The sequence below is a fragment of the Macrobrachium nipponense genome, chromosome 13 (genome assembly GCF_015104395.2).
Source record: "Macrobrachium nipponense isolate FS-2020 chromosome 13, ASM1510439v2, whole genome shotgun sequence".
NCBI lineage: Eukaryota > Metazoa > Arthropoda > Malacostraca > Decapoda > Palaemonidae > Macrobrachium > Macrobrachium nipponense.
In genome coordinates this window covers 63,381,861-63,396,232 of record NC_087206.1, presented here as the reverse complement: position 1 = coordinate 63,396,232, position 14,372 = coordinate 63,381,861, and the positions used below count along the sequence as shown (strand labels likewise).

The window sequence follows — 14,372 nt, the reverse complement described above, 5'->3', positions numbered from 1 at the left end:
CATGTATCTAGATTGTGTGTGTTATTGTCTATATTTTGTATATTCCCTGTATATGGTCTTGAGCTAGGCATTGTTGGGAAAATGACCATAGGATGGATTTCAAAAACAGTAGGCTTATATACAGAAGCAACAAAATTAGTCACAGGAGGGTAGTAGGAGGTGCACTCATCAGAGAGATTAAAGTAATAGAAGGAAACAAAGGTTTTACCTCAGAAGATCCCATAAGCCGAGCTTTGATATTAAAAGAAGCTAAGATTGACCCTGCTGACCTGGAGATTAGGTTTCCTGCCCAACAGACTTTTGGTGACCACACCCTTACCTCAAGGATTAATCCCATTGACCATCCGCTCAGGATATCAGAGCGACAAGAGGGGGTTGGCAACTCTCAAGGAAACCAGAACAGCCATCACATAAATGACAGCTCAACGAGAAGAAGTTCCAGAAGACTGCTGGGCCTTGACCCAGGCTAACATCCCAAACATCTCTTGAAAATGGGCCACAGATAGGGCCTGAAAGTACTCGAGTGTGTAGTAAAACTAAATGTAAATACTTAGAAGTAAACAAGTTACAAAGTGATTTTGTGGGTTTCTTTTTCAATCTTCAGAAGAAAACTGAAAGAAGTTTTGTTCGATTATTATTATTATTATTATGATAACAGTCGTAATAATAGTTATATGCAATTAATGCTCCCATATCATTCATGTCAACGAGCAATAGTAGTCCCTTACGACACTCCTGATTGGCAGTTGATGAGCCAATCACAGGGCGGGAAACTCTCCTCAGTCTCTCAAGAGAGTTCACATAGGCAGGATGTCAGTTCCCCCTCTCCTGAGTGATACTTTTGAAAGACGTATCCATCAGGAGAGGTAGAACATGCATCCTGCCAATGTGAAGTCCTCTCTCGAGAGAGACTGAAAGTTTCCAGCCTTGTGATTGGCTTATCAACAGCCAATTAGGAGCGTCGTAAGGGACTGGCCTAGACATCAGACGCACGTTGGAAGACGTATACAAAGAGATGACACGAGAAATGAGAATGACGACGAAGAAAATAACACATCCTTTTTGTAAGGACTTTTTTTTTTTTTCCTTTTTTTTTGCGCTGATGGCCTTGATGCCGTCGTCCTTCAGAAAGGATAGTAAACAAACGTGTTGACTTTGAAGGTTACGTTCCAGACGTTCTTGGTTGACTGGGCTATCGTGTTCTCCTTTTCTTCTCCCCCCTAACACCTCCTCCTCCCTTCTTCTTCTTCTTCTTCTTCTTCTTCTTCTTCTTCTTCTTCTTCTTTTTCCTCTTCTTCTCCTCCTCCTCCTCTCCCCGAATATGGCTCTGCCTGCCTCTACACCCTCGCTGGAGTTTTTGGATTTGTCATTAACCTTTTTGGTAATTCTATTACGGAAAGGTATAATGTATAGGCGTGGTAACTAGTTGGATTTTTAAAGTGAAATTTAATTTGTATAGGTGTAACGCTCATTCTCTCTCTCTCTCTCTCTCTCTCTCTCTCTCTCTCTCTCTCTCTCTCTCTCTCTCTCTCTTTAATAAAATAATGATTGTCTTGCTTTTCATCTGATGCTACCTTCTGTAACGGGTAAATGGCGTAACGCTGTACACACACACACACACACACACACACACACACACACATATATATATATATATATATATATATATATATATATATATATATATTGGATAATGACTTAACTTTTGCCTTTTATCGTTTCTCTGGTTGGCCAGTTTCACTGTATTATATCTACTAACTGATACATATATGCATCTAAACTTACGCGCATACGTAATATAGTAATATCAGTTCTTTAAAATCAAAACAACGGGGATATATAGGTTGGCCATGTAAATAAGGCGAGAGGAACAGGAGAATACTATTATTATTCAACACTACGAGCCAGACTTTTCGGTAGTTTTACAGTCACGGGAATAAAAAGTCCTTTTGTACTGGCCAGCATGCCATTGTTACTCCCAAAACCAAACGTATAGGCGCTGCCGCTCTGAGAAGCGAGCAGCATTTATTAATTTTATTTTATAAGAGACCCAGTTTCCCATTTGAGCTAGAACTCATGGATAGTGAAAACGGGATCGTGTCGAACACTGATCTCGGTTTATAGTTGCCGATTTCTTGATAATGAAGCTAGTTCTGTCTACTTTGCTTAGATGATATTTACGCTCGAAGCTTCTGGAAACAATTTGCTGACAATGTTAGTCCAGAAATCAGTGATGCGTCGCATTTATAACATCACTTCCATGTGTCACAGAAAAGGAATTAAAGTAAATTGTCGTAGAAAAGGAGTTAATGCAAAAGATCTGTAATTTGTCGCATTTATACCATCATTTCCAGGTGGTCACAGAAAAGGAACTAAGGTATATTGTCGTAGAAATTGAACTTAGGGAAACATGTGGGAGTCACCTCTTCCATTGTCTTGGCAGTTAGAAGATATTTATTTATTTATTTATTTATTATTTTTTGTAGCAGCGACTACTGTTGCTTCTGTTTAAAGACATCCCTCTCGAGAGATGAAAGAGTTTCTCCTTCCCTTACTTTCAGTAGAAAGAATCGCTGTGCATGACGCACATATTGCTATGGTCACATTTAGACGTACGTGCTGCTACGTGCGGTCTACGTGCAGAATTTTGGGAAAACGTGGCCCTACACGTGCGTCGAACCTGCGTCTTTTCGAGCACGTAACTTGTACGTAGCAGATGTGTTGAAGGATCAACCAATTCTACGTCCTCCCTACGTGTTAACTAGACGTAAATAGAACGTAGGTCCATTTATACTTAGCAACTGACGCAGTTCCCAACTTACGGCAAGCACGGATAGTTCGCACGGCGCAGCAGTGCGCACGTACGGGCCGTACAGTCAACCTGTGCTGGCCGTAAGTTGACTGCAGAAGTCCTGCGCACGTTTTTTGGCCTCCAGACATCGTCACATCGCCCGTGCAACACGTAGTAGGTTCGACGTACGTCTGACGTGGACCACAAATTCTTGACGTGCGTGTTGCCAGGGCTCTGTAAAATTCGTAGAGCACGTACGGTCAACAAGGTCGTACGTTGGACGTATGTAAATGTGGCCAAAGCATAATTGAAACCAAGTTTAAATCATTTTCCACCTCCTGGTAAGAAATTCGTCTAAAAGTCCCATATTAGCAATATGCAAAGCACCTCATTAACATATTGCGATCGTCAGGGTTGTTATAAGCTCTCAAGGAACTTATGTTCCGGCCGTGATGGAGGGCCTATCGATGCCTTTCATTATTGGGTGATTATTGGGTGTTTTGGAAGATTAAAGACTTATACATTAGCCGGAGTCTTCTCCACTCGTTTCTCATTCTTCAGTGTTACGGTTGGAAAGGGAGCTCGAGTTTGTCTTGATATCCCTTTTAAATAAGGTTAACAGTTGGATAGATACTACTGCTACTACTAGTGCTTTTTTTTTATATCTATCAGTTATTTTATTCTCCTGAAAAAGTGGTTACTCCAGAGGGCATCAAGACGGCAGTCATGTCCACATTAATTAATTTCATTGTCACATTGTTGTTATATAAAAATTTCCCTGCCTGAGAACTGCATAATATATATATATATATATATATATATATATATATATATATAGTATATATATATATATATATATATATATATATATATATATATATATTTCACAATATTGTACGTAAGGAAAATTCCCGTGAAATAATTCTAAAATAAAGAAAAAGTTAAAAGTTTTTACTGTTTATGTATTTATACAATATACATGAATATGATATATATATATATATATATAATTTAATATATATATAATATATATATATATGTGTGTGTGTGTGTGTGTGTGTGTGTGTGTGTGTGTGTGTGTGTATACATATATAGAATATCGTTTTATGTGTATTTCACAATGTTTTACGAATGGAAAAATCGCATAAAACAAATGTGTTAAAGAATGAAAGTTTTTGTTATTGATAATTATGAGAGAGAGAGAGAGAGAGAGAGAGAGAGAGAGAGAGAGAGAGAGAGAGAGAGAGTCATTATTGGGCAACAAAGATGATTTATGCAGTCGATCCAGTTAATATTGAACTGACTTAACACACCATTTCCAAAAACAACAACTCGATATGGCAGCGCAGACCTGATTATACGCCCTCTAATGAAAGCATACTTTCACAGATTAGACTAATCATCCGATATCAGCATTTATGGTTGGGTTATGCGCTTGTCCCCGGCCATTCTCGCCCCTGGCAATGGTTAATTTCGCGCGCCGCGGGCGATTTGCACCGCTGGGCTATCCTTGCGTAAGGTCGTAAATGCATATAGATACGCTATCGTCGTGAATGATCGGCCAGTTTATGGCGGATGTCCATTGACTGCCGTTTTCCTGACGTACGAAATTCTCCGGTTAATCTGGAGTTTATGTTGGGGAGAGAGAATTCTTGGATATCATTGTAAAGGGAAGAAGGTTTTTTGGGGAAGTAATGGTGGAATAGGCGGGACACTGAAGGCTTGCTCGAATGGATGCCAGATTTCGTAATTACGGTGGTGATTATCTTTGTTATCAATTATAAGGCTGTACTTAATGCAAATTGAACTTTTGATAGTTTAGAGCACAATACGCTTGTGTTTGTGTATATATATATATATATATATATATATATATATATATATATATATATATATATATATATGACTTGTAATTATGTTCTATTACAACCGAATTCCATCTAATAAAAGGAGCCCATAAAAATTTGTAAAATATAAAAAGAAAGTACTATATTTCAGAGACTGCTGTCTCTCTCTTCAGGTAGTAATGACTTACCTGAAGACAGAGAGCAGTCTCTGATATAGTACTTTCTTTCTATATTTGGCCATTTTAATGGGCTCCTTTTATTAAATATATCTGTATATATACTATTATATATATATATATATATATATATATAAATATATATATAATATATATATATATGTAAGACATAGGGTTTTGATTAATAATATGCGTTCTCTGTGACCTATGGAATGTGGAGAACAGTGCAGAGGTGACGACCTGAGAGTAGCTGATCAATATTATATATATATATATATTATATATATATATATATATATATATATATATACTACACAAATAAAGAGTATAGTACCCGAAAGAAGGAAAGTAAATTGAATGAAGCACAGAAAGAGAAATTTCTAGGTAAAACTTAGGGAAATAAGTTCAGTTGAACTAAGAAGCAGGAGTTAGATAAGAAACCTAACACGGAAGAGGATAAAATTATAATTGGGGCGAGGCGAAGAATAACACTGGCTCATAGTCGAGCCAGAGTATGTTCTATGAAGGCCAATTCACCAAACATCAGACGCCTGCTTTTGGCCCCTGAGCCCTCCCCCTCTAAGCAGCTAAGGTGCCAGTATTCTGAAGGTTGAAGGGTTACTGGAATACTAAGGCGTTTATTAAAGTTGTGTGTGCAATTTCTGTACGAGCACTTTACGGACTCCATCAGTGGCCGAATAATAAAGGATAAAGGAAGGATTTCATTCCTTCCATTTATTCTACTCGCTAGATTGTCACACCAGTGTCCAGGACCAAATGGCAGCGTAATAATAGTAACGGTAATGCTAGCTTTGGGAAATGATCATTTGTCTTTATACGTCTTACTGCGAAGGAGCGCTATATTTAGTAGTATAATTTGTTAGTATCAGATGTAATCATAACCATAATATTACTGGTGCAGCTAAATAAAGAACGTAATTATTGTGTGCCCAGAGAAATAATTCAGTAGTAATGAAACAGTAATGCCAGTCATATTAAAGTGAACTAATGACATTCTGTATATAAACATGTGTATGTATACACACACACACACACACACACACACACACACACATATATATATATATATATATATATATATATATATATATATATATATGTATAATATCAGTGAAACTTCAACAAATGGAAAAGTATCTATGAATGGGCCTTTCTTCGTCTTGACTATTATTAAGAAAATTTATTTCCACTTTGCAAGCCTTTCATCTCTCTCTCTTCTCATCATCTCTCATCTCTCTCTCTCTCCAAAAAACTCTCTCTCTCCTTCTCGGACTGATTAACCTAATTCCTAATGAATCATTTTATAAATAACCTACGCCATTAAAGAAAACAAAAAGACCCTTGCCAGTCTGCGATACTCCTCGGTGCCCGAGAGTTTATGATAACCAAACTAAACATTTACAAAAATGTCTCGTCAGATTATGGCATCGGTTATGGAGCTGAAAGAGTTTCCTAAACGAATTATAATCAGTGCATGCGCGGGTACTCAAGAGCGGCACGAGAGATGTGGGCCAAAGCCTTTGGTACGTTGGGGGTATTTTTAAGGTTGATGTAACTAAAGTGTTTTGTAAGCGGGTATGAGGATGTTAGTTGATTTACGCTATAAGAGTTCATTGGGTTCTTCACACCAATCACATATTGCTAAGTCCAACCAAGATCATTGCGTTTATCCCACCTTCCCGAAGGTTAGCTGCTTAGATATCGTTCAAGAATGTTTTAGTTACATGAATTTATAAATGAAGCGTGTTTTTTATTTTTTATTTTTTTTTTTATTTATTTTTGTTTTGCAAATTAAATACCCAATTGTTCAAGTTCCATTACTCTCCTGTGACCTTCCATTAACCAGTTTTTGCCTGTATTTTCGCTTACGCGGGGAGTAAGCCTATAAATTACTTTGTTGTTGTTTTTCTTGCTGTTGTTGTTCATGTTGGGGGTTTGGAAAGCCCGATGGAAAAGCCTAAAAAAGGTCTTAAAGAGGTGTTTCGCTTGAAAAGGTCTGAAAAAGGTGTTTGGCATTGAGTTAAAGATACAGGAATTTCAGAATAGGATATTTATGATTTGTTCATTAGAATGAAAATGTAATAAATAAATAATATGCATGCTAAACAGTACAGAACAATTATTTCTAATAAAATATAGCATATTTATTTTAATTCTCGATGGTGAAAGAACGCGTTATTGACCATAGATTTTAGGTCTCACAACGAGTAAGCAGGAGGTTAGATCACGCTTTGTTAAGCACGTCTCTTTTTGCATAGTGGCTCTCAAATCTTTGAATAATTGTGTGTCATTATGTCACCAGTCCCCGAGGATGCTTGATAAAAATGTAAAAGGAAAGGCAGTTTTTTTAAGCGTTTCAGTGGCGTGATCGGTTTGGTGTTGGCCTACCACCTCGGTGGCCGCGAGTTCAATTCTCGGTCATTGAGGAGTCAGAGATGTGTATTTCTGGTGATAGAAGTTCACACTCGACGTGGCTCGGAAGTCACGTAAAGCCGTTGCCCGTTGCTGAATAACCACCGGTTCCATGCAACGTAAAAACGCCATACAAACAAAAGAAAGGCAGTTTTTAAAATAATGTAAAATCCAAAATGAAATCTTGTAGAGTAACCGAACTTCATTTGTCACAACAGATAAAGCGATTCTTTCTCAAACGTATGTCGAAGTGCATAGACATATATTAGATAATTAGACTAAAAACGAGTATATTCAACCTTTCGCCATGTGCCATCCTTCTGATGGCATTTAATGTTTATCCAAAGAAAGTTCCACAATTAGAAAAACTACTAGAAGTAAATGAACTATTTTATATATATATATATATATATATATATATATATATATATATATATATATATATATATATATATATAGAGGCCCTTGCTTCTGTGTATCTTCAGTTGCTATGAACATGCCTTGACAATAAGACGAAAGTACTTACCATCTCCAGTGTTTGAATTTTCCTTCGTGGCTGTAACTTTGTTCGTATAATCATCACGTCTTTTACTTCTTCGGGATTTAAAATCAAACATACAAACATATACATACAGACATATATATGTGTTAGTGTAGGTGTGTATGTATTCAAGATCGGTCGATTAAGTTTTATTCTTTAATACAAAAGAACATTCTTCAGGGCAGTCGGAGGTGGCAGTGTGTTAGTTATGCCTTCGCTTGACCTTCACTTAGCTTTGGATGTGCCTGGAATAAATTTGGACTCTTGAAATTGTTTGCGTTGTCCTCCTGGAAAAAAGAAAACTGGAAAGAAAGGGACCAGTAACGCAAATAAAATAAATAAATAAAATCTAGCCTTTGTTTGATCAATATTTTAAGTATCTTCTGTTCATTTGTGCATATTTTCGCATAAGATGTTTTATTGCTGAAGATTTGTAGGCATTCATTGTCATCTCATCCATATCATTCAGTGCCATTTTCATCACTGTAATATTTCTTTAATAGGACTTCACAAAGTCGTACTGTTTCCTTCCTTATTATGATTCGATTTTCAAGGATACTGCAAAGTGCAAAATCTTATGCAATTGACTGATCCCTTATTAACATAAGAAATGGATGAAAATATGGTTAATGAAATTATTTGCTGTATTTTTATATTGCTAACAAAGGAAATTAACATTAACTCGAACCTCCTAAGTCTGTACGCTCTTGAAATAATTATGTACCAGATTTTCGAAGCTGATTTGAAAGAGAAAATAGTGAAAAGCTTGCCTTATCAATGGCCTTGGCCCTCCTCCCAACCTAGTGGGTTTTATCCAGTTATCTGAATTAATTCATGACAGCAATTCGTGACCTGCAATTTGTATTGTAAATTTCAATTGCGTTTTGGAATCTTCCACTACAATGGAGAGGTGAATGACACAAACATACACACACCTATATATACATATATATATATATATATATATATATATTATATATATATATATATAGTATATATTATATGTTATATATGTATATGTATATGTATATATAGGGTGTGTATGTTTGTGTCATTCACCTCTCCATTGTAGTGGAAGATTCCAAAACGCATTGAAATTTATATATAGTATATATATATATATATATATATATATATATATATATATATATATATAATATACACACATTACTATAGCTAATTCACTTATAGTAGGTTCTTCGTTGAGCCCTATGCCTGTAAGAAGTTTGTTTGGCGGCCGCTGATTGGCTGGGAGCTGCCTAACTCCTACCTCCCGGTACCAGCCAATCAGCGGCCGCCGAACAAACGTCTCGTAAGCATAGAGCTCATTCAAGAATCCACTTCAAGTGAACCAGCTATAGTATGGCGTTTTGTAACTTCGTACTCTCTTGCGTCATTCATTCATTCATTTACATTGTTGTCCTTGCCATGCGACGTGCCAGTCGTTTTGGCTTTTTCAATACGCCTTATAGAAATTTAGTGTATAAATTGCTTTGTGTTTCTGCATATAAGGGGAGGTGACAGTTATTAAATTGTCAGTCAGTATGCAAATTGGGATTTCTCGGGCATGTTGGAACTGATAAATTACTTAAAGCCGATAACACCTATTAGTGGTTTAAGAAATTTGTAAGGCAGGCATACATACCCCTTTGACTTAGGTGAAAGTGGTCTCATTCTAGGGGGGATAAGGTCTCTGAGACCATACTAATGCTTTGTGAGATACAAAGCATTAATACGGCCCCTTCGTGGTCCTCAAAGAATTCGTACTTTTCAAAGCCACCACGAATTTTTGCTGTATACAAAACGGGTACTTTTAACTTGTCAGTATTTTTAACAACTGCCCGCCTTCCCTCTTCCCTCACTGACAGCATTTGGGTTTACCTAAACAGTAACTTATAAAGGACTACATTGCGAGCCTTGCTGAATATTTACTTGCAAAACACAATGGGATAGGCAGTCTAACGTCTTTATTTATCCGATTGCTGAAGATGCAACATAACTGAGGTATATAATAGGCGAGAGTGTTTATGTAAGGAACTGGATGTGGTCTTTAATGCTCCATTTCTGAACGTATCCGACAGTGTTTTTAATGTTCATTTTTCATGCCGGTCACTTTTGCTAGAAATAGAGGATAATGGTAGCTGTCATATGTTTTTCTTTTTTAATTTTTCTAAGGAAAAGGGTCCAATAACAGTTTTGTATTTATTCCTTTGGTGGTTGAAATATGTTAATGCTTTCTATTGTGTGTGTGTGTGTGTGTGTGTTTTTTTTTATTATTTTTATTTTATTTATTTATTTTCTTTGGTGGTTGAATAGTGTATCTGCTTTTTGTTTTGCCCTGCTTTGTTTTCTCGCCACAAAAATGAAAAGGAATGTTCTAACTATGCTTCTTATAAAAATTTATCATGTCCATCCCAGACACCAGAGCTATGTACTGATGATCATCTCTGCTCCCTAGTAATGGACCCCACTCAAGCACTAATGACAGTCATATTGCAATAAAGGAGATTTAACTTTCTCAATCATGATTTTTCCCACGTTCCAGATCTTTGCATCACGAAGATGATCTGCAACGCAGTGGTGATGGGATGCTGTTATCTTTAGGCAAGCGCACGACCTCCTGGGAAATTACCGTTGAATATCAATTTTTACATTTTTGATTGGCCATTTATTTTTTATCATGATCCTAATGATGTCTAGTAGCAGCACCAATACCTAAAAAAACTGGCAACATCTGGCAGGTCCCCGTGGGGGGGGAAGGGGGCGGGATTAATGCCGTCAGTGTACCAAAGTTGCTTAAGGTTCTTTGCAGCTACCCGTCGGCCCCAAACTGGAACCCCTTTGATTCCTTTTACAGTACCTCCTTTCATATTCTTTCTTCCCTTTCACTTTCCAAGAGCTCCTAACAATTGAATCGTCGTGCAACTGTCTGGTTTTCCTCCTGTTGCACCTTTCAGACCTTTTACTCTGTTTCCATTTCAGCTCCGAATGACCTCATGGATCCCAGTCCGTGGGAAAAGTACATAACGTCTTCAGAATGACTGGTGTGAGGATTTTTTTTTTCTCTGTTCATGAATTTTTTATTATTTATTTATTTAATTAAGTTTTTTTTTTTTTTTTTTTTTTTTTTTTTTTGGGGGGTGGGCAATCTAACAGTCTTCAGAATGACATGATGTGAGGATTTTTTTTTAGGCATTTTCATGCTTTTTTTATTTTTATTTATTTAATTAATTTATTTTTATCTTATTTTTTTTTGGGGGGGGGCACTCTAACAGTCTGCAGAATGATGATGTGAGGCAAAATTGCTTGTTTCATGCTTTTATTTATTTATTTAATTTATTTTGCTTTTTTTTAAATTTATATATTTATTATATTTTTGCCATTTTCATCCTTTTCTATTTATTCATTTATTGAATGTATTTATTTATTTATTTTATTTTGCTTTTTTTAAAATTTATTTATTTATTATGTTTTTGCCATTTTCATGCTTTTTTATTTATTTATTTATTATTTTTTTTTTGGGGGGGGACCTTAATTGCCATTGGAACCTCGTGTGCCCAAATGTCATATAAGCGAAAGAAGAGGGGCAAGTGAGTGAGTGATGATGAATGATGATGATGATGATGCTGTTGAGTGCGGTGAATACAATTCTTCCGGCCAGTGTTCGGAGACATGCTGAACATTATATATAATTAATAATAAGAGGTGAAATTTATAGCGGTCGGCCGAAATCTTTGTCAATGTTACTATTGTTATCACAGTTCATAAGTTTTATTATTTATTTATTTTTTTGCTTCGGAAATTGGGTATTCTCTCTCTCTCTCTCTCTCTCTCTCTCTCTCTCTCTCTCTCTCTCTCTCTCTCTCTCTGTTATTACTGCAAATGGTGTCAGAGAACTTGACAAAAATGCCAGCATATCTCTTCCTCTCGCTCTCTCTCTCTCTCTCTCTCTCTCTCTCTCTCTCTCTCTCAGTTGCTTATTATACTGCAAGTGGTGTCGAAACTTAACAAAAAGCTAGCATACTGGCAAATGGTGTCGAGACTTGACAAATGCCAGCATATCTCTCTCTCTCTCTCTCTCTCTCTCTCTCTCTCTCTCTCTCTCCTCTCTCTCTCAGTTGCTTATTACTGCAAATGATGTCGAAACTTAACAAAAATCTAGCATACCTGGCAAATGGGATAGTGAAAAATCGGCGAGAGAAACAGTGGCAGCTCTCTTTATTGCGCAATACGTAGCAACAAAAACAGGACCCATATTGAATGAACATTTGATTAATGTTCTGTTCGTAGGCACTATCATTCATGTCGAAAAATGCACCCTTTGTCTATAGAAATTAGTGGCAATGCATTTATCCAGGTAGAGTCTCTGATGTAATTTTAAGGCTAAAAAAAAAAAAAAAAGAAAAAAAGAAAAGAAAAAAATTCGCTTAACTGGTAATTTCACCTTCTATCTGGACAGCCACCTGCTTCTCCACCCCCCAGCCCCCGCCTTCGTCCGGAAGTTGAGGTCACACGTGAATATTTATAAGAGAAAGCGAATATTTGTAAGAGCGCAGCTGTGCTGTGAATATTTATGGCCCGAGCACTCGCCTCTCAGTTCATCCAAATGATCACCATTATTATATGAATATTTATCGTGATTTAATTGCTCCTCAGAATTTTTGCTCATTCGTTTCTGCTGGGACGATGTGTAGGTCATGTGGCACAGTATCTTATATATAGGTCATGTGGCACAGTATCTTATATATAGGTCATGTGGCACAGTATCTTATAGGTCATGTGGCACAGTATCTTATATATAGGTCATGTGGCACAGTATCTTATATATAGGTCATGTGGCACAGTATCTTACATATAGGTCATGTGGCACAGTATCTTATATATGGGTCACGTGGCACATTATCTTACATATAGATCTGTGGCCACAGTACTTACCATATAGGTCATGTGGGCACCGACTTATCCTTGCACAATACTACATATAGAGGGTCATGTGGCACAGTATCTTACATATACTAGGTCTGTGGCGGGTTTATCTTATAGGTGCCCTTTTGTGGGCACAGGGTATCTTTAGGCCATGTGGCACAGTATCTTATATATAGGTCATGTGGCACAGTATCTTATAGGTCATGTGGCACAGTATCTTATATATAGGTCATGTGGCACAGTATCTTATATATAGGTCATGTGGCACAGTATCTTATATATAGGTCATGTGGCACAGTATCTTATATATTGGTCATTTGGCACAGTGTCATATATAGGTCATGTGACACAGTATCTTTTAGGTCATGTGGCACAGTATCTTATATATGGGTCATGTGGCACGGTATCTTATAGGTCATGTGGCACCGTATCTTATATATAGGTCATGTGCAAAGTATCTTTAGGTTAGTCACTGGCACAGTTATCTTATAAGTCAGTGGCGAGTATCTTATAGGTCATGTGGCAGTAATCTTATATAGTAGGCAGTACTTATAGGTCACGTGGAGCACGTATATAGATCATGGTGGCACAGTATTTTATAGGTCATGTGGCACAGTATCTCACCTACGACAAAATACATGTTCAATACAGTGTCGTCGATTTTATTTATCTGTCTATAACCTGATGACATTTAAAGCCTTTGCTTGATTGGATTATTTCGGTTATGACTTTATGATTAATTTTATGGTCGCTCTTATTGCAAGCAAAGCTGCCCCATATCTTTATGGGCGCAGTTTACCTTACCTGGTTAACGTTATGCCACCTGCTGTTTGTAACAACTGAGAAAAATGCACTAAATACCTTTTTTTTTTATTTACACGAACTTTCTGGTATTTGGGATTTGATTCTCTGTAGAGAAATTCGTCAAATTTATATTTAGCGCTGTTTATTTTTATTTTTATTTTTCATTTTGTTTTTTCACCCAGACATTTGAATTCTCCCATTTTCTTTTTCATTTTCCTGCGCGTAATCTTGAAGTCAGTACATCTGTGCTGAAAAGATTATATATATATATATATATATATATATATATATATATATATATATATGATTTTTTATGTTTATTCACTTCAATCCTTATCTTTTAAAGAGCCCTTTGAAATATAAATACATGGCAGGTGAAATGAGATTTAACTCGTATGTAAAAAAAAAAAAACAAAAAAAAAAAAAAAAAAAAAAATCCTGCCTGCATTTTTTATTTGACTCGAAACATGTTTAACTTGTAGTACGTTGAACTTTAAATCCTTTGTAGTTTAGAGTGGCAATGCATATTTTAGCTCATCATGCACATTTTATATTCACAGGATGCTTGACTTATATTCCTAACCTGCGGTGATCGCAGGTATTGTTTTTTTTATTATTATTTATTTCGCTGATTTCATTACGTCTTCTTTACGGTATAGTAGATTCACATCAACCGTGCATTTGATGTCTAGGCCAGTCCCTTACGACGCTCCTGATTGGCTGTTGATAAGCCAATCACGGGGCTGGAAACTCTCAGTCTCTCGAGAGAGTTCTTTTAGTCAGGATGTATGTTCCACCTCTCCTGAGGGATGCTTTTGAAAGACGTATCCCCCAGGGGTGGTGGAATTTAGATC

General features: G+C 36.6%; 1 protein-coding gene across 1 annotated transcript in view; it reads right to left on the bottom strand.

Moving 5' to 3' along the window:
- Positions 1–1,192: 1,192 nt before the first annotated feature.
- The window catches only part of LOC135225354 (uncharacterized), a 33,441-nt gene continuing 20,261 nt past the window's right edge, over positions 1,193–14,372 (bottom strand). Inside the window, exon 2 of the mRNA XM_064264688.1 lies at positions 1,193–1,348. Within this exon, the coding sequence (XP_064120758.1) occupies positions 1,193–1,348 (156 nt within the window). The remainder of the gene's footprint in view (positions 1,349–14,372) is intronic.